Consider the following 24314-nt stretch of genomic DNA (forward strand, 5'->3'; position numbering starts at 1 on the left):
CTTGCGCTCAGCCTTGCTGCAAGGCTGCGAGCCAGACCTCTCTGGAGGAGCGCTGGCGGGGTCCGAGACAGTCACTGCAGGCAATACGGGAGGTGAGCCCGCGCGGGGTTTTAGGGACCCCCTGGACTGCAGAGGGTTTTTGGCAGCCCGGCTGGGGTTGCCTCCGTGCTCAGGCCCCTCTGCAGCTCGGCGGGCGGCCGGGGAAGCGTCCTTTCCCGGGAACAAATCATGCCCTCAAAGCCATCTGTTCCTCGGGCTCTGACCCGGGCTCCCTGGAGAAATTACGACACCAGCCGGTTTACGCTGGCATTGAGAAACGCCAAGGAGCTGAATGACTGCTCGGGAGCAAACCCACAGCACCTCGAGGAGGTGGCTGCCGGGCCGGCCATGGGCCCTTGGAGAGCGAAGGGAGCTCCCCAGGGATCGCTCCTGGTGGAGCAGGGGGACGGGGACCCGTGGACCACCTTTGCCAGCTGGTCGGGGATGGGACTGAGGGCACAAGCCTGCTGGCAGTGGGACAGTAGGGATATGCCCTGGGTTGGGGGTGCTGGGGGGATGCTCACGGGGAGGCAGCTGGCCCAGAGGCAGCTTTTCCTTGCTGACAGCTCAGGCGCTGCTCTGGCCTCTGGGCCCCCGCTGCTGGGGCACCCAAGCTGAGGGTGATGGGGGCGGGGGTCTCACGGAGGCTGTACCGTCTCCCGTCTCCCTCTCTGCAGGCCCCCAGCGAGTACGAGACCAGCCCTGACCAGCTCTTCTACCGCATTGCCCACCTGAACCGTGGGCAGCAGTACATGCTGTGGGTGGCCGCCGTCACCTCCGCTGGCCGTGGCAACATCAGCGAGAAAGTCACCATCGAGCCTGCTGGGAAAGGTACGGTGGGGGCCGCTGGCTCGCGGCGGGGATGCACACCCTGGCTCTGCTGTCCCCTGTCCCTAGAGTTGCTTCGGCTGCTCCCTATCAGCGTGCAGCAAGGGACAGCTGGGGTGACTCGTGCCCAGGGCAGAGGAGGGACAGCATGGGCAGTCTCAGCTCTCATTACCTGTCGGGGGGGGGTCCGCGCACGGGGCCCGCCTGCCGGGTTGACCTCCTCCTTGCCCCCAAGCCCCTGCCAAGATCATCTCCTTTGGAGGCACCGTCACCACCCCATGGATGAAGGACGTGAGGCTGCCATGCAACTCTGTTGGGGAGCCGGTCCCCGCCATCAAGTGGACCAAGGACAGGTACCGAGGGGGGCTGCCAGCCGTGCCACAGCTGAGGCTAGGTGGGGGCCAGTGCCGGCTGCATCGCCTTTGCTGCATCATGTACGGCTGACGCGCCCTCTCCTCTCTCCTCTCGTCGCAGTGAGGACTCTGCCATCCCCGTGACGGTGGATGGCCATCGCCTGATCCAGGCCAACGGCACGCTGGTGCTGCGCTCGGTGAAAGCGGAGGACTCCGGCTACTACACCTGCACCGCCACCAACACCTGGGGCTTTGACACCATCATCATCAACCTGCTGGTGCAAGGTGAGGGGTGCTGGCGGGGGGGGTCAGCCTGTGGTCCCACACCTGCATCTGGGAGCAAATGCCTCACATGGACACGGTCCGTCTCGGCAGGCAGCATAGCGAGCCTGTGCACTCACTCGTCCGCTGCTCTCAGTGGGGTGAAGCACCGCGGGGGCTTTCCTGTGTGAGGGGTTCTCATTGGCCCAGGGCTGAGCGGGAGGTCTTGCTGGCGTTTCCCCTTTTTGTGGGGGCATGGGTCGGGGCACTTTCAGCCAGTGCATGCGAGGTGCTCATGGGCTTTTCCTTCCTCCCCAGTGCCCCCCGACCAGCCCCGCCTGACTGTCTCCAAGACCTCGGCATCGTCCATCACACTGGCCTGGATTCCTGGGGACAATGGGGGCAGCTCCATCCGAGGTACGGCTGCTGCGAGCGACAGAGCCGGCACCAGCACCACAGCCCCCCTCCTGGAGCCATGGGTGCCTCTGGCCCCGGTGCTGGGGGATGGGACTCGTGGCACATGCTGTGCACGTGCTTTTGTCTCTGCGCCTCAGTTTCCCCCTCTCTAAAACACCTCAGAAACACTCCAGAGTAAGGTTGATGCTTCTGAGCTTGTGGGAGGGCTGCCAGTCCTAACGAAGGGGGTTGCAAGGTGTTTTGGACAAGACGCAGTGGTTGAAGTAGCTAACAAAGGGCATGTCGTTAATTGCTCAGGTGCTGGTGCCCGGGGCCTGCCCCAGTGGCTGCTCCGCATCTCCTGGCATTGGTGTGACTCTGAACCCGACTGGGCAGGATTTGTGCCCCGTCCCTGGCAGGCTGGGGGCTTCAGCAGGGCTCCGGGAGCATCCCTGCTTTCCAGAGCCTCCTTTCTGCTCTGATTCATCTCATGAATTATACGTTGAAACAGCTGCACACGGAGGGGGGAGCGGGGAGTGAGGAAGGAGACCTCGCTTACAATTAATTAAAAGCATGAAAGTAATTACAAGCAAATCTCCCCAGCCAGCAGCCTTTCACTCCAGCGGACTCTGTTGATAAATTTGGTTATAATTGGATTAGAAATATTAAAAACATGCTGCATGTACAAAATAAATAAATAACCGGTGGCAGACACCAGGGTGCCAGGCACTGTGGGCGGTGCGGGGGTGCCGGGGCTGGCTTCGATATGGCCGGGAAAGCGTGTGCCCACAGGCAGGCCCGCACCACCCCAGGAGGGTCCCAGTACCCCCATCCTCTGGCTGTAGGGAAGCCTTGGCGCTGGGCAGGTGTGAGAAGCGTCTCTTCCCTTGGCACTGCTCTGCCTGAGCCGGAGCTGGGCGTTCACAGAGCTGACGCGAGGCAGATGCGCGCCTTCCTGTAGGTCCTTTGGCATCGCCACGCTGGTACCCGGATGGCCTCGGCACCTGGAGCGGTCCTGCAAGGTCTGCATCGTGTGGCTCATGACACACGTGCAAAGGCAGAAAGCCTACTCTTCTCTATGATTTTTATTTGAGAGTTGGCAAAATAACCTGCAAAAATAGGCAAATCTATCGCTGCACTGCAAAAGCTGGGGATTTTGTATAGCCAAAAAGGTTGGAACAGTCAGGGCAGCAAAGACACGCTGCCCTGAGGGGCACCAACGTACGAGGCGGCGTATCCCTCGCCCAAAGCTCCGTGCGTATGCACGTGCCTCTCCCTGGGAAACCCTGGCGAGCCGTCTTCAGGCGTCTTGTTGATGGCAGTGTAACAGGTTTGTTCATCTAGGACACAGTGTGCTTCCTAATACTCTTAATCATGGGAGAGGAGGCGGCATGCAACGGCAAAAGCAACTTCCTAGCAGCTTCCCGAGGGAGCTAGTTAATTCTTGCTTTCCCTTTATAGCCTCGCACCAATCAATCACGTTTCGCACTCCCCACGCTCCCGTGCGAAACTGAGCGATGGGGGCTGTGCCGGCGGCACTGGAGGCAGGCGGTGCGCAGACAGGGGAGCGGATGGGGGGAGTGGCCGGGGGGCTCTGGCAGAGCACTCGGGAGGTGGCTAGCTGCTGGGGGTGCCCACGTGCCTCTCGCCTGTGGCTCCTGCCTGGGTCTGCATGGCAGGCAGTGCCGGCAGGCGAGTCGGCCTCCGTTCAGGCCGCACGCAGGGTCCAGCAGGGCAGCAGCTCGTCCCTGCTAGCGGTTTTGAGGTAACCATAACCCACATCAGCAGCGTAGGAGTAGAGGGCTGCGTTTCCGTCACCATCGGGCAGGAATCGGTGTGTAATGGCTGCCCTGGCACTGCAGCGGACGTGGCCACGGGATGTCCCCGAGGCAGGCGCAGGGTACCCCGCTGGCTCTGCGTGCCAGCAGTAACCCCTTCTCTCGCCCTGCCTGGGTGCCGCTCGCCTGCCCCGGCCGCCTGTGTGCCCAGAGGTGACCACCCCATCCTTGCACCCACAGGCTTCGTGCTCCAGTACTCAGTGGACAACAGCGAGGAGTGGAAGGACGTGTTCATCAGCTCCTCCGAGCGCTCCTTCAAGCTGGAGAGCCTCAAGTGCGGCACCTGGTACAAGGTGAAGCTGGCAGCCAAGAACAGCGTGGGGGCTGGCCGCATCAGCGAGATCATCGAAGCCAAGACCCATGGCAGAGGTGAGCCTGCCCCGCAGTGTCCTGGCCCCACTGTGGTCCCCTCTCCGCAGCGGTCCCCTCTCCGCAGCAGCCCTCCTGACGGCTCCTCTCCCGCAGAGCCCTCCTTCAGCAAGGACCAGCACCTCTTCACCCACATCAACTCCACGCATGCCAGGCTGAACCTGCAGGGCTGGAGCAGCGGGGGCTGCCCCATCACCGCCATTGTCCTGGAGTACCGGCCCAAGGGCAACTGGGTCTGGCAGAGCCTCCGCACCAACAGCTCCAGTGAGGTCTTCCTGACGGAGCTGCGTGAGGCCACGTGGTACGAGCTCCGCATGAAGGCCTGCAACAGCGCCGGCTGCGGCAACGAGACCACGCAGTTCGCCACGCTGGACTACGACGGCAGTGAGTGGGAGGGACGGGGCGGGGGCCGCGCCGCCGAGGCAGGGGGCTCTCGGGAGCGCTGACCGCCCGTGCTCTGCCCTAGGCACCATCCCCCCTATCAAGTCTGCCCAAGGCGAGGGTGACGACGTGAAGAAGCTCTTCACCATCGCCTGCCCTGTGATCCTGGCCACGCTAGGAGTGGCTCTGCTCTTCATCATCCGCAAGAAGAGGAAAGAGAAGCGGCTCAAGAGGCTTCGAGGTGAGATGGGGCTCTGAGGCACAATGCCCGGGACCGGATCACAGAGCTGTGCTTTCCTGGACCAGCTTGTTATGCCCTAAACAGCTCTCAAAAAAAAAAAATGCCTTCTTGTTTTTTGTGTCTCCTGCACAGATGCCAAGAGTTTGGCTGAAATGCTGATCAGGTGGGTCTCAGAGCTGGAGGTGGGTGGGGAAGCCAGGGAATGCTGGGTGGTGGGGGTGGTCCTAGATCCTTTTAACCCCGGGTTCAGCCCTCACTCTGTTTCAGACCTTCTGGGGTTTAGACCTGTGAAGGTTGTAGCAGCCTCTCTGTAGCCCAGCAGTCTGGTGCTCCTGGCTGTTCTGGCCTGCCGGAGGGTCCCAGAACCCATGCCGGAGCTTGCCTGGGGGAGAGCTGCTTAGCTGGAGAGCTGAGCCCCAGGCAGGCTGGCCAGCGGCAAGTCCCAGCCCCTGCTAGGCTTGAGCTGCTGGGGCTCTCTCCAGTAATTGCTGGGTCTGCGTTCCCTCTTACCTCACAGCAAGAATAACCGCAGCTTTGACACGCCGGTGAAGGGTCCCCCGCAGGGCCCCCGACTACACATAGACATCCCTCGGGTACAGCTCCTCATCGAGGACAAGGAAGGCATCAAACAGCTGGGTAAGCACCATGCTCTCCCTGCGGCGTGGGGCCCCAGCAGCACCTGCCTGGGGAAGGGATATGGGCCAGCGTCCTGTCTGGCCCCGAGAAGCCTGAGGTGTCCCCAGGCTGTCCCCTTCCTACCCTACAGCGGAGCAGGGTGCAGAGGCGTGCTTGCGGCTCCCCTTATGTTGCTGCTGGCACAGCCGGCAGCACCCACAGTGATCTCCCCGGTCAGGCTCTGCCTCGGTGGGGGTTACTGTCACGCCGCTGCCCGGGCTGGAGAACAGTCAGGCAAATCTCCCATCCCCATGTGCCCTGGCATGCCCCATGTGCCCTGGCATGCTGACAGCCTACAGCAAGGTCCTGGCTAGAGAAAGAGGTCTGAGCTCCAACTTCTTCCCGCAGGGGATGACAAAGCCACGATCCCAGTGACCGACACGGAGTTCAGTCAGGCGGTGAACCCCCAGAGCTTTTGCACGGGTGTCTCGCTGCATCACCCCGCTCTGATCCAGAACACGGGGCCCCTCATCGACATGTCGGACATCCGCCCCGGCACCAGTAAGTGGCTGTGGTCGTGTGGGGCTGGGCTGGGTTTGCTGGCAAGTGTGGGGTGCTTGCAGACACGGGCACCAGGCAGGTGCGGGCGAGCTGGGCACTCACCGCAGGGACACCACAGCCGGTCCCTGCACATCCCCTTCCAGAGGGGTGCTCCTGCTGCCCCACAGCAGGGTGCTGGGGTGCAGGCCCTGTCACTGGCCGTGCCTAAAAGCAGCTGTGGGTAAGACAGAAGGAGCTGGGAGTGCCCCAGGGAGATGGGACAGTGTCCTGGTTGTCTCTGGGAGTGGCCCGCTGTGACTCACTCTGTCACCTTTGTGCCCCAGACCCCGTATCAAGAAAGAGCGTGAAGTCTGCGCACAGCACCCGCAACCGGTACTCCAGCCAGTGGACCCTCACCAAGTGCCAGGCATCCACCCCGGCACGGACCCTCACCTCGGACTGGAGGACAGTGGGCTCCCAGCATGGCATCACAGTCACTGAGAGCGACAGCTACAGCGCCAGCCTGTCTCAGGACACAGGTCTGCCAGCGCTGCCCGGGAGGCAGGGCTGAAGGCAGCCCCTGGGGCTGTTGCTAGCAGGGATCTGCTGGTTTGGGGGACGTGGATGGTGATCCCAAACCACAAGTTTAGGGTGACTGTGGAAATAGGATTTACTGTCAGTCAATGGGAGCGTGGAACCAGGACTTCCACGGCAAGAGCCAAAAAGCAGCAGTGTTGAAATGCGTACTCCAATTCCTAGTAAAGATTATCAATAGCATCCTAAATCGGACAGAGGCAGGTAACAGGCCCTTGGCTCTTGTGCTGGGTCTTGCCCTCTCGGTGAGTTGCTGGCAGTGGTGTCCCCTGCCCTGTGCAGTGGTGTTGAGCTCCAGGTTAACTGATGTGGCTGGTGTGGGGACTGTGTGCATGTGCAGGGCTCTGTCATCTCCTGGTCCCCTCCAGAAGCTCTGTGGTGGCTCCTGAGCTGCTGCTGCTGGGTTGTGCCCAGCTCTGGGGACAGATGGCTGGCTGTTTCTCAGCAGGGAGAGCCTGGGCATTCCCAGGCCAGGGGAGCTTCCCAGGTATGTGACATGTCCTCTCCTCCACAGACAAGGGGCGGAACAGCATGGTGTCGACAGAGAGTGCCTCATCTACCTACGAGGAGCTGGCACGCGCCTATGAGCATGCGAAGCTGGAGGAACAGCTGCAACATGCCAAGTTTGAGATCACAGAGTGCTTCATCTCTGACAGCTCCTCAGACCAGATGACCACTGGCACCACCGACAATGCTGACAGCATGACCTCGATGAGCACACCGTCAGAGCCTGGCATCTGTCGCTTCACAGCCTCCCCGCCCAAACCCCAGGACAGCGAGCGGGGCAAGAGTGTGGCTGTACCCATCCCACACCGTGCCAGCAAGAGTATGTATACATGGGCTTTGTCCTTAGTTGTACAGTTCCTGTTTAATGTGTTGTGTAATGCAGAAAAAAAATACAAAAATAAAGGTACTGAAAGAGGCAGGTCACGTGAAGAGCATGGGAAAAGTGGGAAAAGCATCTCTCTTCCACCCTCCACAGTACTGATCTTTCAGTATCATCCGTTTCGTTGCTGTGTTCACTTTCTAGATTTTGTAAGGCTTTCTATTGGAATTGCTAGGTGATTTCAGTAAATTCTGCAGTGATCTTTTCTAGATGCCAACACAACCTGGAAAAGATCCCCACAGGACCTACTCAAAAATCTAACAATTCTAATTTTCTCTCCTCTTGCTCTCATCTCCTCTTTCTCCCTCCTCTCCTCAGTGCTTTGCTCCTCCTTACATTATTGCTGAAGGCCGTGACTCCCAAGGTTGTACTCAAGTGCCTCAGCAGTGTCAGTAAGAGACAGTCCAACCCTTCAGGACTCATCTTTCACCAGCAGCGACCATGCAGTAGAGTACAACCACTCGAGAAATGTCTTTCTGCCACAAAGACAATACAGTACAACCATTCTAGCACCAAAGATGTTAAAATACCACTCCCGAGCTGTCTTTCAGCAGCAGAGACCTTACAATAGAATACAACACAACCCTTTGAGATATTTCTTCCAGCTAACAGACATATAACACGTGTTTGAGCTGGCTGTTTGTTACAGTACACAGTATTAGCTATAATACATAATATATTGCATTATGAAAAAAATACAAATATATCTAAGAAATATTATATTTCAAGAAAATACATATAGTGGATAAGGATGTCGTACACAAAATCTATTTTAAAAATAGCTGTGATAATTGGGAATTAATTTATATACACTGAGTATATTATGAAATATACAGTATTAGATAATTTTTTGTGAGACAATATACTTTTATGATACATTTTAAATTGTATAGTGTACATTCTAAGACAATATAATACAGTATTATAGTTTACAGAACATATTACAAAACATATACCATTAAAAGCAATAGTGTTGCATTGGTTTGTGTTACATGTCACACAATATAATAATGCAGTGTCTTATACATACACATAAATCCTTAAAGTAAGGTATTAGTTATATATACTGCTATATAATACAACAGAGCATAGTATATTGTTTATTGAAATAAAAATGCTGTTTGCATAGTATAATAGTTGATAGAAAATACTATATAACACTGACATGTACTGTATACTACAACTGATGTGACAAACATAGTAGAAATGTTTGCGCAACATACATTACAGACCAACATACAATATATATGCCCATGGATCCTACTGCCTTGTATCATACACTCATAAGTAACATTACACACTACATTACCTATACATACTATATTGTATTATACCTGAAAACATAACAGAGAAAAAGGCAGAATGTTTGGAAAGTGTTGTATAACATTGTTTTATTACAGCATACATTTAGTATTACACATTATAATACTTTATAGGACGTTACATAAAGCATTGAACACCATAGTTTGGTGTGCTAGATGCGTTGCATCGCCGAAAGTATGGCATGGTATAGGATGATTATATTACATGTCTCGTATCATATTCCACTAACAGAGAGGGTGGGGGCCAGGAGGGGGCCCCCAGGGTGGGCAGGGCCCCTGCAGAGCCTCACCCACCACGGCTTCCCCTTGCAGGCGACTACTGCAACCTTCCACTCTACGTCAAGTCGGAGGCCTTCTTCCGCAAGCCCGACACCCATGAGCCCTGCCCAGTGGTGCCGCCGCGGGAAGCCTCCATCCGAAACCTCGCCCGGGCGTACCACGCACAAGCCCGGCACATGACGCTGGAGCCTGGCAGCAAGCCCCTGGGCCTGCCTCCCCCAGCCTCTGCCACAACCACCTTACCTCAAAGGACTCTCCCCATGCCCAGCACGACGAGCACAGCTGCTGCGCCCACCACCAGCGCCGCCCCGGCACCCCCCGCCACCGCCGAGCCCCCCGCCACTGCTGCCGCTGAGGCGCGGGTGCCCACGCACTCCAAAGTGGGAGGCTCCAGGGACTCACTCCTAGAAATGAGCACATCAGGTGTAGGCCGGTCTCAAAAACAGGGCGCCGGAGCCTACTCCAAGTCCTACACACTGGTGTAGGGCACCAACCAGAGACCACCCGCAACGGACGCTGCTCATTTCCCTGCACCATTTATATTTAATTAACAAACTTGTACATAATGAACTCTTTTGTATAAATGAAGCTATTTTCTTCTTCTCCGAACAGAAAAAGAAACCAGGGCACAAAGAATTTGATGTTACAGATTTAAAAAAAATATAATATATATGTAAACATATATATATATTTCACATCATTTTGAAAGGGGCACAAGGAAAGACTCAGCGACTTTTCCCCCCTCCCCCCCTGATCTTGTCGGTGGTTTTAAAAAGGAACGTCTCGAAGACATTGCATGCTATTTTACTGTTCTGAAAACAACAGGAGTTGCTTCAATTTGCAAATGCTTATGTGTTAATACCTTTTTCTATGAAAAAAAACCCAGCGCTGTGTGCAATAAAGGTTATGTTTATATGTGGGTGTCTGTAAAGTGAGCAGGGCGGTAGGCAGTGCCAGGGCTGGGGCAGGACGCCCCAGGCAGACAGAGAGGGGCAGCCCAAGTGCATCCAGGCAGCCAAATACATGCTGCAGGAGCCCAGAGGCACACAGCACCAAGCACTGCCCACTTCCCTACCAAGCTGTGCCGCCCTGCAGAGCCCCAGGGCAGGAGGAGGGGAAGGGATGGGAGCAGGGTGTGGGGAACAGTAGCGCCAAGCAGGACATCCCAGCAACAGCCAGGCTGTGACACAGCACCCACAACCCCAGGTGAGCAGCACCTACTTACCAATAAGCACAGGCCAGCCCTGCTGAACCACTGGTTAGCTCTAGCCCAGGATGAAGCAGGACAGTGAAGCCCAATCCAGTTTGGCTGGAAGGGTGAACTGCTACACAGACCCTTGCGAGCCACAGCACGGCTCCGGTGCAGCACATCATTGCTCTGGCAGTGCAGGGTAAGCACGGTGTAGCTCTGGTATCGTGTGTGAACGCGGTGAAGCACAGCGACTGGCTCACAGCAGGGCTCTTGTTCTCTGCCACGTGGCAGCACTGCACAGTACCGCACAGGAGCAGGAGGTGAAGCCCAGCGCGCTTGTCCTCGGTCACAGTTGAGCGCAACAAATCACAGTGGAGCAGTGAAGCACAGTGCATCATGGCAAAGCACAGCCGAGCACGAAGCCCAGCGAATCCAGCACCGTGCCGTGAATCACGGCAACGGCAACACTGCCTCCTGTCATGGTGAATCATGGCACAGGACAGCAAGATGCCACATGGCTCCCCCAGGACGCAGGGCATTGTGGCACACTGAACCGCAGCACAGGTCTGCCAGGTCACAGCACAGTGCAGTAAAGCCAACTGAAGCACGGCACTGTGCCCCACCTTGATTTGGTCTTATTTTTCCTCTCAGCTTTTACCACCAGCCATAGCAATTAACCACCAAGGACATGCAGATTACACCTTCCCTTTTCCTACGTGCACATCTGACAGTGAAAGCAAAAGCAGCTAGAGCTGAGGCAGGCAGCCTGGGGCCAGCAGCCTTCCTTACCTGTTTGGCTATCCCAGGAAGACAAAACCAGCTAAGGCTGTTACTAACAGTTGTTTTAATTACCCAAAGTAGAACTTTGCCTTCCAGAGGAGGTTCTGGTCTTATTTGAAGTCCAAGTAACTAACTACATTTTCATTTCCTTATTTCCTCCAATTTATAAGCTAGTGTTTTCATCACTTCTCCATCCATGCTTGTTCCCCACAGGCTCCAACTCTTCTTTCCTTACAATGAAGGAATCGGCTTCCTATTGTAGCTTAAACTAGCAGTTGTAACTTCTATGCAGAGATTTTTAGCAGTCACATTTTTTTCCTCTTGACAGAAGTGCTGTTTTTAAACACATTGGTTATAGTCAAGTGCTACAGAGTTAACAAAAAAAAAAACCCCAAAAACTAGGAGAGGTATTACAGGAACCCCAACAATGACATGCAAATGAAGTGATTGGTGTTACTGGTGAGATTACCCACAATTCCCACTTCCAGCATGCAGTTCCATTACCTGCTTGTGTTGTCACCCTGGTCAGCAGATCCTCCTTTGCCACCTGGTTCTCACTAACATAACATCTCAAATCCAGTAGAATTCAAAGTGTCTTGGCAACAGCCTGGCAGCTGCTCACTCTTGGGGCTCAAGAAATGAGCCATTATGACAATTTTTATCAGTTTTGGCGATTATTCAGGTAACACTCAGAGCCAACATCTGCCAAGAAGCATCCTGCACACAGAGGAGTATGCTTCCCAAAATATGCTGGTAGGAAGGCATCAAAGATCACACTCAATACCACAAATGCCTGGGTTGATATTCCCCACTCGTGTTTCTGCATCGAAATCCCCATTGACACCTTGCTTCTCAGTAAAGCTTTCCTTAAGGACAGATAGAGTTTGCTTCTGGTGAACCAGGACATTGCATTTCCTCTGCCTGAACCGCTGCTTGAGTGGCTCTGCCTCTGCCAGCAGGTTCCCACACTCTCAGCAAGATGATCTGGGTTACTGCCCTGCATCTGGAGCCTCTGGTTTTGGTGCACTGAGGATTCATGTCAAGAGCAATCAGCCAGCCTCCAAATCCACACATGAAATAGGGTTAGGCTTCTGCAGTACTTGCTCTGGGGTTTTGTTTGCTTTGGGTTTGTTTTTTTTTTTTTAAATGAATCCCAATGTCTGTTCTGAATAGCCTTTACTTCTATGCATGAATTTCCTTATTCATTCAATTTTAACAGGTTTTGGGAGACAAAACCATGGTGAGTTTCCAATTTCACACGCCAGGAGTGCATGGATTTTGTACGGCATTTGCACGCGGAACATGAGCAAGGCAATCAAATGCTGAAGATCACACTATGTGGCTCTGACAGGGTCTCTTTGAGCCAGAAAGAGCTTGCTTGACTTACCTTAAAGCAAGTCATCAAGAGAAAATACTGAGGGGCCAGAGAGGCTGGGGGACATGCAGCAACCGGTCACCAGCAACTCAGCCTTTCGCATCATCCTTGGAGTCCTGGGAACCTCCTGGCCGCACGGCCCCTCACACCCTCCCAGGCAGGCTGCTGCCGTGCACTGATGGGCTGACAACCCTCTTGCCACTCCAGGGCGCCCATGGGTCCACACGGGAGCAGCTGCACGTCATAGCCCACATCAGCTCGTCCAGAGATCTGTCTCGCACTGGTTAGCATTTGCCTTTAAGCCAAGTGAAACCAGTCCTGCCCCTTCTGTCTCTCCCTGAGATCAGTGGAAAGTGATGACAAGAAAACCAGCATTTCTCAAGCATTTTTCTAAGGATTTCAAAAGCAGTTCAGCGCACATTTCACTTCCAAACCTTTACACAGTAGAGATTAAGAGACCCAAGCGCCCATGCCCATCTCAAAGCAGTATCACAGCTAGGCAACCATGCAGCACCTGAGACGCCAATCCCAGACTTTAAATAGAAGAGGCAAGAAAAGGCAAGTGTTCTCAGCTGTAAGAGTAAGTGGATTAGCAAAATAAAAAGAAGAACAGATTAACACAGATTAATACGTCTTTATTGTAATTGGCTAGTACAGATTTCCTTCTACATTTTAGCAAGCATTCTCCACCTTCCCTTCCCCAGCAGTTCCAAACGCTGGCCTTGCAGAGTTTAACAAAGTCCAAGTTTCCAGCACTCAGCCGTGAGACGCCAGTATCCCCCCACTCCCAGTGAGCCCACTGCCCTTCACCATGGCAGCGGGTTCTCCCCACATTGCTGCACACAGTAACGAACCGGGAATTGAAAGAGGACAGTCAAGTCAAGCCATGCTAGCCAAACTCTGCCTTCAACAGGAAGCAGGCAAAAAAGCATCAGGCTCAGAAATCCAAAGAGCCGGTTTGGTTTTAGGTCTGCTTTACCAGCTGCCTTGCACAGCACTCTAGGCAGAGCCCCAGACACCACACTACATGCACCACACACCTCCTGACATCAGCTAGCTCAGGCTGCCTGCAGCAGAGCCTGGCAGCTCACATCACCGCAGAGCGACAGACCAAACTGTTACCAGCCCTGCTCTCCCCGTGCACCTCCAGAGAAGACCCAAGAGCAGTGCTGGATGCCAACCACAACCAGCAGGCAGTAACTGAGCATGAGCAGAAGCCGGACACCAAATGCCAGCGCTCACAAGCCAAAGGTAAGTAGGGGCAGCTGGGGATGGAGCCCTTGTAAGAAGGGCTGAGGACATTTGCAGCTAGAGAGGACAGAAAGGGCTCTAGGGCCATAGCTCTGCACAGAAAATCCAGCATCAGACCCAGCAAGGCAGCAGTGGAGACCACACTCAAGCAGTCGGAGCAGCACCATTCACAGTCAGCAGCTCCTCTGCACCCTGCTCCTTCCCACAGAGCACCCGCCATGGGACAGCACACAGCACCTCCTCACTGCAAACTTCCTCCTGTTTCTGCTGGCCCAGAGCTTGGTGCTTTTGTATTCCCTCTCTCTCAACAACTCTGCACCCTCCAAAAGCCAGCACTTGAAAACAGGTGTTAAAACCCAAGACAATCTTGGGGTCCTGTCCCTGCCAGACCGGGACCAGGTCTCTGTTCAGCTTTGCTGGGCCAAAATACCAGGACAGGGTGGCTGGGGGACAGCAGGCACTAACCCAAATGCCAGAGTTAGCAGAGGGCTGTCTCAGGAAGGAGCCTGACCCAGCAGAGAGCAGGTTCAGCCTCTACACATGCAGCCACAGAAGACAGAGTCCACCCCATCCCTGCTCTGAAACCAAGGCACCCCAAGCAGTTCCCCCCCACCAAAAAAAGTAAGACGAGCTCACAGTCAGAACACAGCTCAGCTCCTACCACCCTGGCTGCCTGCAGCATACCCCCTCAGTGCCATCCCACTCCAGGCCAGCTCCTGGACACCGTCATGCTCAGCAGCTCAGCCAGCCAGGCGCCTGGAGCGGGGGACAAGGGCAGTTGTTCCACCCCAGCTCCAGAGGCAGAATGGAGGTGGAGGCACAGGGGAGGGCTATTGCTGGGCAAAGCCAGCCTCAGCTGAGCAGCTAGCCAGCCACAATCGCCATCAGCTGTACAGGACCCCCCCTGCTCCCCCAACATAGGTGCTGGACTTAAACTGGCTGTGGCCCAAGGGCCAGCCACCACACAGCTCTGGGTGCTGCCACCAAGGAAAGGCTTGTAAATGCTGTGCCACTCCCTGGGCACTGAGGTCCCAAACAGCCCCTCGCCAGTGGTACCCTGGCCCACAAGGCAACGGTGTCTAGGGAAGGACTGACCAGGAAAGAGAACTCACTCTGAGTGGCAACCAACACGAACAGCAGAGTATCTACAGCTGCACATGCACCAGAAGCTACGTTATCAGGGAGCGGGTTCACAGTCACCATGGCCGCAAAGCTCTCTGGGATACCAAGCAGACAAAAAGGAGGGACAGTGCAGGGCACAGGTGGCCGACACGTCTACTTCTTCTCCTGCTTCTGCTGCTGGTATCTCCTGAAGTGGGTCTGGATGGTGATGGCCGCCTTCTCAGAAGGATCGCTGAAGAACTTGCTCTCGCTGCTGGTGTCAGGGGTCACATTGCCTGGGACAACAACCCAGCATCACAGTGAGCACAGGTGGTGCCAGTGGCCCTAAACAGGCTCCACTGAGCAAGGCAGGGCTCTGGCATCACCTCCCCCCCACGGGGTCAGACTGGACTCTGCATACCCCAGGCTCCCCACAGATGGGAGGGCTTCCCTCCACTACCAGAGCCGAAAGAGGCTGGAGAGTCCACAGCATGAAACCATGACTCCACTGGCTCACGGGGGCATCTCCAGGCCAGAGGGAGATGCAGCAGGGAACTGGAGGCAAAGAAAAGCCCAGCCTCCCTGGCAGCACTAAGCCCTCTATTTACACAGCTTTGCTCCCCAAAGACCTCAGCTTCCCCACGTTTAATCACCAAGTATGATGCTCACTTACTTTCACACACACACAAATAAGATTAGAAAAAAGGCCCGGCACTGTACAGCAATAAAGCTCTCATGCTGACAAATGGGAGCCCTCCCCACCTCACACTTAATGTTGCATTAGGGAAGTATTGTGAAATTCAACAGGAACTGAATCAAAGCCGCTCAGCAGTGCTCCTTTAAGCCAGCATGTCGCTGCTAAGCACCCCCCGAGCAGCCATCAGAAATCCTGGTGCCAGATGCTGCTGTATAAACTCACCACTGTCACCTGAACTCAGTTTTAGTCACATCCTAAAAGAAATCGCAAAGTAAAAAGATACCTAAGAGTCCACACTAGGAATTGGCTCCCTCCTGCCCTGCTTAACAAGATCCATTGTCAGCTGTAAATCCTGCCCACTGCAAAAAAAAAAATCAAACCCCAGAGGCTGGGGAGCCACAGGGGCATGTACCACTGTACGTTTGCAGGAACAAGACCCCAGCCACACGGGCTACCGACAGCTCAGCAAGAAATACACCTGCTGAAGGAGCTCAGCCATGGCCAGGCCCATCAGTAACGCCCTGCTGCTGCACCAACACAAGTGCCACTGCCAGCCCAGGCAGCCCTGGGGACCTTCACCTACTCACAGGGCAGCAAGAACCCCCCAAAAAGAGTGATGAGGCTGGCCAGAGCTACAGTGCACCGAGGAGGAATCTCTCAAGCTCAGCACCCTGCTCGCTCTGCCGCAGCAGGCAGTTGGCAGCACCTGGCCCAGTCCTGCGCTGCCGGAGCATTGCTTCACCCGCCTTTATCCGATTGCCACCCGAGCTGTGCTGAGAATAGAAGTGCTCAAATCCTCTTTGCTGAGCACTTGACTTCAGCAGAGGGGGCAGAGTCTTAGAGACAAGAGCAAGGAAGAGGAAAGGGGGGCAAATTCAGGGTGGTTTTGCCAGGCTAAGGAGAAGAGGAAGGGGGACTGTTTTGGGGGACAGTGACCCATGCAACTCAGTGGGGCAGGTTTCACGAGAAGAGGGAGGCAAGGATGCATGCACACACACACACACACACACACAGAAGCGTGCTGTTGTATATTCACCCATGCAACAAACAGGGCCTTCACTTGTTGATACTACAGCTTTTAACAAACATATCACCATCCTGTCCATACTCACATGCCCTCCCAGGGGCAAGAAGGGCACCCTCCACAGGGAGGAGGAGAATTGACTGAAAATACAGTACAGCCAGCAAGCCACAGGCTGGAGAGAAAGCCATCCATCTGAGAAGGCTTTCTTCCCACAAAGCTGGCTTCCAAAATACCCCTTGATAATGTCAGAGACAGATTTCTTTGGAGGAAGCAAGAGGCCAAGAAGGGTCCAGCTACTGCAACACCTGCTCTTTTGTTGCATCCCACAGTCACAACCATGAGTTTCCCCTACTATGTGGCAGGGCTGTCTCCCTGCGTGCTCCATACTCACCTTTCTCTCCAGAAATCGAGTAGATGCTGTTATGCCGAGAGCTCCTGCCTTTCTACAAAGATAGAGAACAAAGATACAACAGTTATATCTCAGGTAGAGGCAGCAAGAACAGCCCCTTTTGGGCCAGCTGGGAAGCTCTGAAAGGGACAGGGCTAGCCTCACCAAGCTTTCCACTATCCATTCCCTTTGGGAAACTTGAAAATACTGCTGTTCCATTAAAGAGCACTGCAGAGCACTGACTAATTAATTTGCATTTGTGAAAAGTCCTCCAGGGAGGAACAGAAAAGAGCTTTGTATCAAAAGTCAGATCTGTGAGATATGCCAGTAGCACCTTTGGACGTACATTGGCACAGGCTAGCCTCACTAGATCTGCATTTCATAACCAGCGTGGAACCAGACTTGCTGGGTTCGTTTCCTCGACTCCAGCCCCTACCACAAAACTGCAGTGCCTGGGATGTCAGGTCTGCTAGGGGATATTTTCATTCCTAAAAAGCAGCTTGACTTGGTCTACAAATACGTCTCCTACGTTTTTCAGCTTGCCCTGCTTCCTGGCATTACCCTATTTTCTGTTTTGCAAGGGAAGGAGGAAAATATCTCCCCCTTCCCGAGTCTTCTGTTTGGTCAGTGGATGCTGGCTGCTCCTTCTGCACCAGGCACTGCCATCATCCCCCACCCAGCTCCCTCGGCTGACCGCAGGCAGAGAAGCCAGCCCTCACCTCGCTATCCCGGCTGGTGCGGCGGCTCTGTGTCACGCACTGGATCTGCCAGGGCAGGGGCTGGTACACAAGGTACGGCAGGGGCTCTTCGTGAAACAAGCTGGTCCCGAGCTGGACACAGAAAGGATTTGCAGCAGGTGAGGGGACAAGAGAGAAGCTGAAGAGCAACAGAAAGAGCTGCTCCTCCATATGCAGTAAACACAACCCATGGTGGCCTTGCCAGCTGCAGTGATGCTCAGAGTGTCTTCCCGGCACCATGCCAATGAGCAACTCTCACAGCACAAAGTAGTGGGGCTGCAGAGCTCACAGGTGATGCTGAGGCCACATGGCTCTGCACAAAGCATGGGTGGCCCAGACCTCCTGCCCAGGGTGGCCTGGTTTCGGGAGGCACAGGCGGCCATTCCCAGCAGGGCAAGCAGAGACCTCTGCCTCCTCTCCTTGCCCCAAGGTGTTTTTGGGGACAGGGAACGGCAGAGGGCAGGAGCTGGTCTAGAGACCACAGGAGGCAGCACTCGGAGCTCTGCTGCAGTATCACACCCTGACACCAGGACAGTCACTATCGCCTGCATCACACACCACGCAGCAGGGCCGGAGCACACTGCTGCGCACTGCTGTGGGACCCTGGGGAAGGAGCTACGAAAGCCAGAGGTGCAGTCAGCGGGACCAGGAACAACTGCCTGTCCTCAAAGAGTCAGCCAGGCTGGTGACACAGCCCCTGGCCAGCCTAGCAGACATTCCCACTTTTCTTCCTCTCCCCAAGAGAAAGCAACCCTAGACGGGGGAGGGTTGTTCTTCCTCCCCAACCCAAAGTGCTCTGAGGCTCAACATGCACATTCGCAGCTCTTGCTCACCAAACTGGGAAGCCCAAGCCCCTGCACTTGCTTCCTACATGCATGGGCACAACAGGGAACCATGCTCTGCAAAGCTGCCAATACACCTGCTAATGCTATGATGACAAAAACTCACACGTGCTCCCAAGCCAACACTGTGGGCAACTTGCCGAGGACATGCAGACCCACTGGGCTGCACACTGCTGCAGGGGCTCACAGCACAGCCACAGCTATGCTGGAACAGGAGCTGGGGCATCCCCAGCCCACATTCCCCACTGCTCACTACCTTCCCTAGTAAGATAACCCACACATTTCTAGAAATAAAATGGAAAGCAATAAATCCTACCTGCTGCCAGGCCAGCCCAGACTCACCTGCCCAAATGCTCTCACCACAAAGAACAGTGCTGTCATCAGGGTTGCCAGCATGGCTGGGGTGGCCGAGGGGCTCCCTCCGTCCCGGGAAGGCAAAGCTCTCGGAGCAATGCACAGTGGTCTCCAAATAGCCAAGGACTGAAGCGTACCTTCTTCAGCAGGCAGAGACCAAGCCCCTTAATGAGCTTACGGCTCACGTTCGTCTTGGCAAAGTAATCGTGCACTGTCCTTTTGCTCTTCTAATCACTGAGTTTCTCCAACATATACAGTACTGGCGTTCCAGGAAAAGCAAATCCTCTTCTCTACATACATACGCAGGCCAGTGCGCACGGACACGCAGGCACATGCCCCACACCTCGGACCCATGAGCTGGGGCAGACCTCCTGGGCTTGGGACCGATTCTCAGGAGGATTACAGCTAAGCCTCCCACAGCCAGCACGCACCTACAGTTCAGACTGGATTTCTCAGAGCTGCCCCGTGCTCTTTGCACAGCAGCTGCCTCAGGAGTGGGGTGGGGGACCTGCCCCCAAAAGCACCTACCTAGACAGTGTGCATTGCCGTCAGAGACCTCCTCCAGCAGTTCTTATCGCAGCTCTCCAGCAGGCAAAGACACCCAAGTGCAGATCATGCACAGCAAGAACGGGGGTGATTCAAGGTTTGATGGTGGTTTCCGTTTTGTTTGTAAGGATGTGCCTCTAACCATCAGCCTCCATTCCTGCGTGACCAGCTGATTCACATATTGTTCTTCCTGTGCCTCTTCAGGCCTCCAGCTCCAACAGCCTTCCTCTCTCCAGCATGTAGAGCAGCAGTCACACTCCTTCCTTTCCAGCCCTCCCTCCGCAGGCAGACCACAACCTTGCACAGTAGCATCCCAGACCCTGCACGTGTCCATTTGCCTCACGCATCCTTGAACCACGTTTGGCTTTTCTGTTGTACCAGTAGCTCAGATCACGTGATCACCCAGAGTCCCCACATCCCTATCCACCTGAACCTAGGATTTCTGGCGAGCAATGCACTATGCAGAGGAATCAGAGCTGGAAAAATAAGGGCAGGTGCCAAACTTCCCCTCTCCGCATCCTTGTGGTCACTGGTCACATTACCTATCCGCAGTGTCTCAGCACTGGAGAGTCCCCAGCCAGGACACATGCGGCAAATGCCCCATTTGGACAGACGAAGCCTTCACAGCAGTGCTTGGAGACCCAGGAGAAGCCGAGTCTTTCATGAGAGACTACTTTAAAGGGAAAAAATCCCAAAGGGGCAAACATGCACAGCTGGGAAGGGCTACTATGGGTGTCCCAGGGCTGCTGGAAGGAGGCGAGAAGAAGAAAGGAACAAGCCATGAGAAGAGAACACCACATCACCAATCCTCCCTAATTTCTGGCAAGACTGTTGTTTGGTGAGCCCACGGGCAGGACTCCAGCAAGCACAGTGCTGCAGCAGCAGCAGCGCCTGAACCACCACTTGGGGGAAAATTCCCATCTGCTCCAAAATAAATGGAGAAGTCAGTAGCAACTGCCAATCTGCAGAGTTAGTCAATTTTAACACATCCCGAGTTGCTGGAGAGCCACTCCGGAGCAAAGCCCTCTTCCCAGCCAGCACAACGCAGTTCTTCCCATTTCCCAGGGAAAGCTCCCCACCTGCTCCGGCAGAGACCCCCGCACCTTCACCCGTCCCGCAGGCAGCCCCTCCCTCGGTGCCCAGCCGAGCCAGCTGTGGACTGCTCCTGCACACAGCCCGTCCTCCAACCTTGACATAAAGCTCCAGAGCAAGACAACTGTTTTAACAAGACTGGATGACAGTTTTATGAAAAGGGCAGGATATGAGCCCATGAAAAGCTGTCCTGCTGGCTGAAAGCCCCATGAAGAATTGCTTTTGTAGTTCTGTTTTTTAGCTTTCTATCTGCCCATGCATTTGCTACCCTGGCCAGATACTTAACAGAATAATGGTAATAAAGCCACAGTGAGCTGAAGTGGTCTTGGAAATTGCCAGACATGACCTTGACAAGACAAAACACGAAACAGCCCAGAGAGACACAGGGAAGATGTGAATGGTAAGTACAAGCTGGATATCTAGGCCTACAACAGAACACCTCAACAAGAAAAAAATAGAGCTACAAACATCACCATCATACAAAACAGGCTCATGTTGATTTAATTTGCATACACCACCAGATACAGCTGCTCTCACAGGTTTTAACAGGAAAAAGGAGCATGTCTCAAACCAGGTTATTGCTATGAAAACAGACATTTCTCCGCACTAGTAATACATGTTTCTCTGAACACAAAAAGTGGACTCAGCCATGTGGCTTTGGGCACAGCATCCACCAGGCTGACAGCCTCCCCATGCCACAAGAAAGCCAGAACCATAGGGTCCCTTCTAAAATAGATAACTGTGGGCATCTGAGGTCCCCCCACTCAGTCAGCACTGGTAAGAGCTAGCTAGGATTTCCTCAGCAAGGACACCAGTGGGACATTCTCTTCTGGCAGTGCCTGCAGAAGGACTACGCTGTACTTCGTTAGTGACCAGAAGGTGGGAGAACACAGACTTGACCAGAGGATCAAGCTGTCCTAGGACAAAGGCTGGCCAAGTAATTAAAAAAATTCTAGGCAAATCAGCAAAAAAATATATACAGACATTAACAGTTTTAAAATGATGTTCATCAAAAATATATTTCTATTTGCATGTAAACATTCCCCTGCCACGCTCACAGCGTGAGCTGTTGTGGTGTTGTGCCAGTACACAACAACCGGGAAGCAAAGCAGGAGGGGGTTCTGCTTTACTCTGCTGCACATCATTAGCCACACTGAGGAACACAAACAGCACGAAAGGGTGCAGAGCAGCAGCTTTCCCAGCCTCCCTGCATCAGCCGTCTCTAAGGAGAATGGCTTTGAAGACGATTTCTCACAGATGGGATCCCTTGAAGTGCAGGCTTCTTCCGCAGACAAAATGGCAAGTGGTTCAGCATTTTTTAAAGCATTAAATATTTAAAGTCAGCTTGGAGGAAATACTGACAAAGACAACCAAATACCACATTTCCCACTCAGCAGTATGAAAGCTGAGTTCCACTCCCCCCCTGTCGGTTAGAGCAGCACCCTCTGCCCCCTCCCAGCTCCATGCGCCCCGGCAGGGTGGTGACATGCTCTGGATACAGCCTCTGCAGAGGAACACCACTGCAGCCACCCGGTGAGCAAAGCAACAAGCCACCGTCTTGCAGCTGAGGTCCAAGAACATCCCGACACCTCAGCCAGGTTTCTGGCCATGCAGAGCCCATTTCACCACCTCCTGAGACCTGCTTTCCCAGGAGCCCAGCAGAGCTGCCGCAGGAACAGCAAGACCAGGCTCCAGGCTTGGCACCAAGGGCTCCCATCTGCCTCCCCAGCCCTGCTGCGTGGAAGGAGACCCCAGCTGCTGAGCCAAGCTCTGGATCCCTCTCCCCAGGGCATGGAAGGACGCAGGTGGGGCTTTGTCTTGACATTCACACTAGGCCAAGTTCCTTCACAGCACCTGCGCCAGCAGACACCACCCCACACTCTCTTGCCATCCCCACTCCACATTGCCATTGGCACATTTGTAACACAGGAGAAGAGCTCCCATAACACAGCTACGCTGCACAGCTCCGTTTGGCGTGGCAGAAAGAGGAAGCAGGGAGCTCTTTTCCAAATCTGCCATGAAAAGCCACTCCTGGCTTAGCTCCTATTGCTTCCACCCCAAAAGAGAGGTACATTTTCCGAGAGTCAGAATCTGCCATTCCCCGAGCCTGTCCCCATGCTCTACAGCCATTTCGCTGTTCGTTCTCCCCTGTTCCCACACATGTCAGAGGCCAGATGACTTGGCCCACCTGCAATTAAGCATTGGCTAGGCATCAGTGTGGGCTCATTTCCTGACACATTTCCTCTAGCAGAGTCTCAGCTGGATTCACATCCTCCCCCTTGACCAGTTACTCAAAGTCCTCCATGATTCACAGCTCTGGCTCACGATTGCTAGAATACTAATGAGAGAACTGTTGATTTATTGAAGCCCTGATATTTCACCACTGGATTAAACAGTCTATAAAGTATATTTGGACACATTACGGGATTAGAAGAATCCACCTGGGAAGTTCATTTCTTCCTTCCTCCACTCGCTTGTAAAGAGACTTTATTTCAAGGGCACAGCACAAAGACACAGCTGAGATGGCTGGGCATCACTGAAACTCAACGTATCACTAGGGAGATTGCACGGGCCCCCGCCACCATCTCTTCAGTCCCATCTTTTAGTAATGGTACACTTTAATTTGTCTGTTTTCATCCAGTCCTAGCTGAAGTAGGTTGGGGCTGCTGGCAGGGGGCTTCTGCACACCTGGGAAGAGAGGTCTGGCAGCTGGGTGAAGGAAAAGCCTGGCTTACACAAGGAATTAGCATACATGAGCACAGCCAGCAGACAGGACAGGTACTGAGGGACAGGAGCCAGCCTTGTGCACACATGCTGTATTTAGCCTGCTGCATTCAAGTCAGATGGAATTAAAGGGGGATTAGGGAATTCAAAGGAGCACCGTGCTCAGGACAGCATGCTCTATCAGAGGCCCAAAGGATTTGCTGCTAATATCAGCACACACTGTAGGAGACACAGACAGCCTCAGCATAATGCTGTTACAACACAAGCCTGGAAGCATCCCCGCTAATAGCACAGAGACATCTCACTTATTTGATCCAACTGCATGCTACAATGCACCTCAAAGCTGAGCTGGGGGGAGAGGTCCACCAGGGAGCCCTCCCTCCCCAGTCGCAGGGTCTCCCCACACGTCACCTCACAGAGACACTGCTCCCTCATTCCGGGCTGCTCAGCAGGGACTGCCCGTGGCAAAATCCCCAATGCGGCTGGGGCTGTCTCAATGGCACCAAAAGCAGGCCTGCAAGACTAGGCCCCCTACTTCCCTGCCTCCTCCATTCTGCACTCTTTTGTTAATTTCTTTAATTTCTCACATTACCAGTTCCAACTGCTGTGTATCATGGCACTAAAGAGCATCACAGTGCAAACAGGGAAAGGGAATAGACTTTCTTGGACAAGTACAGCTCAAAGAAGAGCAAACAGGTCACTCATGCTCTAACTGCTAAACACCATATTCCTTTGCAGAACCAGACACTAAATTAGAGGCTAAGGCTTCAAAATTGCTGTTCAATGCTTTAGTGCTCCTGATTCGCTCACCTCCTGCCTCCACCTACCTGCTGCAGAAAGCTGGAGTGCAATTAAAGACCAGAGCCAGGCAAAGGATACACTTTTGAACCCCTCTTGAAATCTTCTAGCCATTTCTTGTTGGTCTCAATCATTCCTTGAATACTCATATTGTCTGACACATGGCTCTGGAACTGGGAGTGCTGGAACATCCGTATTTGCTCACTGTTGCACATGAGAGAGAAAGAGACAGCACAAGTGGGAAAAGAGAGGTCTAGGCAGAAACAATCCCAGAGCTGAGAAAGAAAGTGATGGGCTTCTACAGAAAGAGCCACAGTTAACAAAAAGCAACCTCCTCTTAGCTCAAAGTCCTCTGCCCAACTACATCATAGAGAAAAGCTGTAGCAGCCACCCACTGTCAGGCTGCTGTCCTCCTTTCCATCTGTATAGGTTCAGAAAGGTTCAGGTGGCAGCCTCCACTCCATCCACCCA

The 24314-nt window shown here is 54.1% G+C and overlaps 2 protein-coding genes across 13 annotated transcripts in view; one reads left to right on the plus strand and one right to left on the minus strand.

Moving 5' to 3' along the window:
* Nucleotides 1–10926, plus strand: part of DSCAML1 (DS cell adhesion molecule like 1) — a 113546-nt gene extending 102620 nt beyond the window's left edge. The window contains exons 21-33 of one of the 2 annotated variants that reach the window (XM_075035138.1): nucleotides 717–870; nucleotides 1103–1220; nucleotides 1342–1505; nucleotides 1800–1898; nucleotides 3896–4084; nucleotides 4181–4468; nucleotides 4551–4706; nucleotides 4839–4869; nucleotides 5224–5342; nucleotides 5730–5882; nucleotides 6206–6400; nucleotides 6970–7281; nucleotides 8976–10926. In XM_075035138.1, the coding sequence (XP_074891239.1) occupies nucleotides 717–870; nucleotides 1103–1220; nucleotides 1342–1505; nucleotides 1800–1898; nucleotides 3896–4084; nucleotides 4181–4468; nucleotides 4551–4706; nucleotides 4839–4869; nucleotides 5224–5342; nucleotides 5730–5882; nucleotides 6206–6400; nucleotides 6970–7281; nucleotides 8976–9427 (2430 nt within the window). In that variant the 3' untranslated portion in view covers nucleotides 9428–10926. Of the gene's footprint in view, nucleotides 1–716; nucleotides 871–1102; nucleotides 1221–1341; nucleotides 1506–1799; nucleotides 1899–3895; nucleotides 4469–4550; nucleotides 4707–4838; nucleotides 4870–5223; nucleotides 5343–5729; nucleotides 5883–6205; nucleotides 6401–6969; nucleotides 7282–8975 lie in introns of both variants that reach the window. The other variant, XM_075035137.1, reaches the window with a different exon arrangement.
* Nucleotides 10927–12692: 1766 nt separating this feature from the next.
* CEP164 (centrosomal protein 164) overlaps nucleotides 12693–24314 on the minus strand; it is a 51521-nt gene continuing 39899 nt past the window's right edge. For 6 of the 11 annotated variants that reach the window (XM_075035150.1, XM_075035149.1, XM_075035147.1 and 3 more), the window contains 4 exons: nucleotides 23925–24047; nucleotides 17470–23023; nucleotides 16754–16805; nucleotides 12693–14937 (listed from right to left, as the gene is read on the minus strand). In XM_075035150.1, coding sequence (XP_074891251.1) covers nucleotides 22924–23023; nucleotides 23925–24047 — 223 coding nt within the window. In that variant the 3' untranslated portion in view covers nucleotides 12693–14937; nucleotides 16754–16805; nucleotides 17470–22923. Of the gene's footprint in view, nucleotides 14938–16753; nucleotides 16806–17469; nucleotides 23024–23872; nucleotides 24048–24314 lie in introns of all 11 variants that reach the window. The other 5 variants (XM_075035143.1, XM_075035140.1, XM_075035142.1 and 2 more) reach the window with 5 other exon arrangements.

This window comes from Buteo buteo, chromosome 9, assembly GCF_964188355.1.
Source record: "Buteo buteo chromosome 9, bButBut1.hap1.1, whole genome shotgun sequence".
Classification (NCBI taxonomy): domain Eukaryota; kingdom Metazoa; phylum Chordata; class Aves; order Accipitriformes; family Accipitridae; genus Buteo; species Buteo buteo.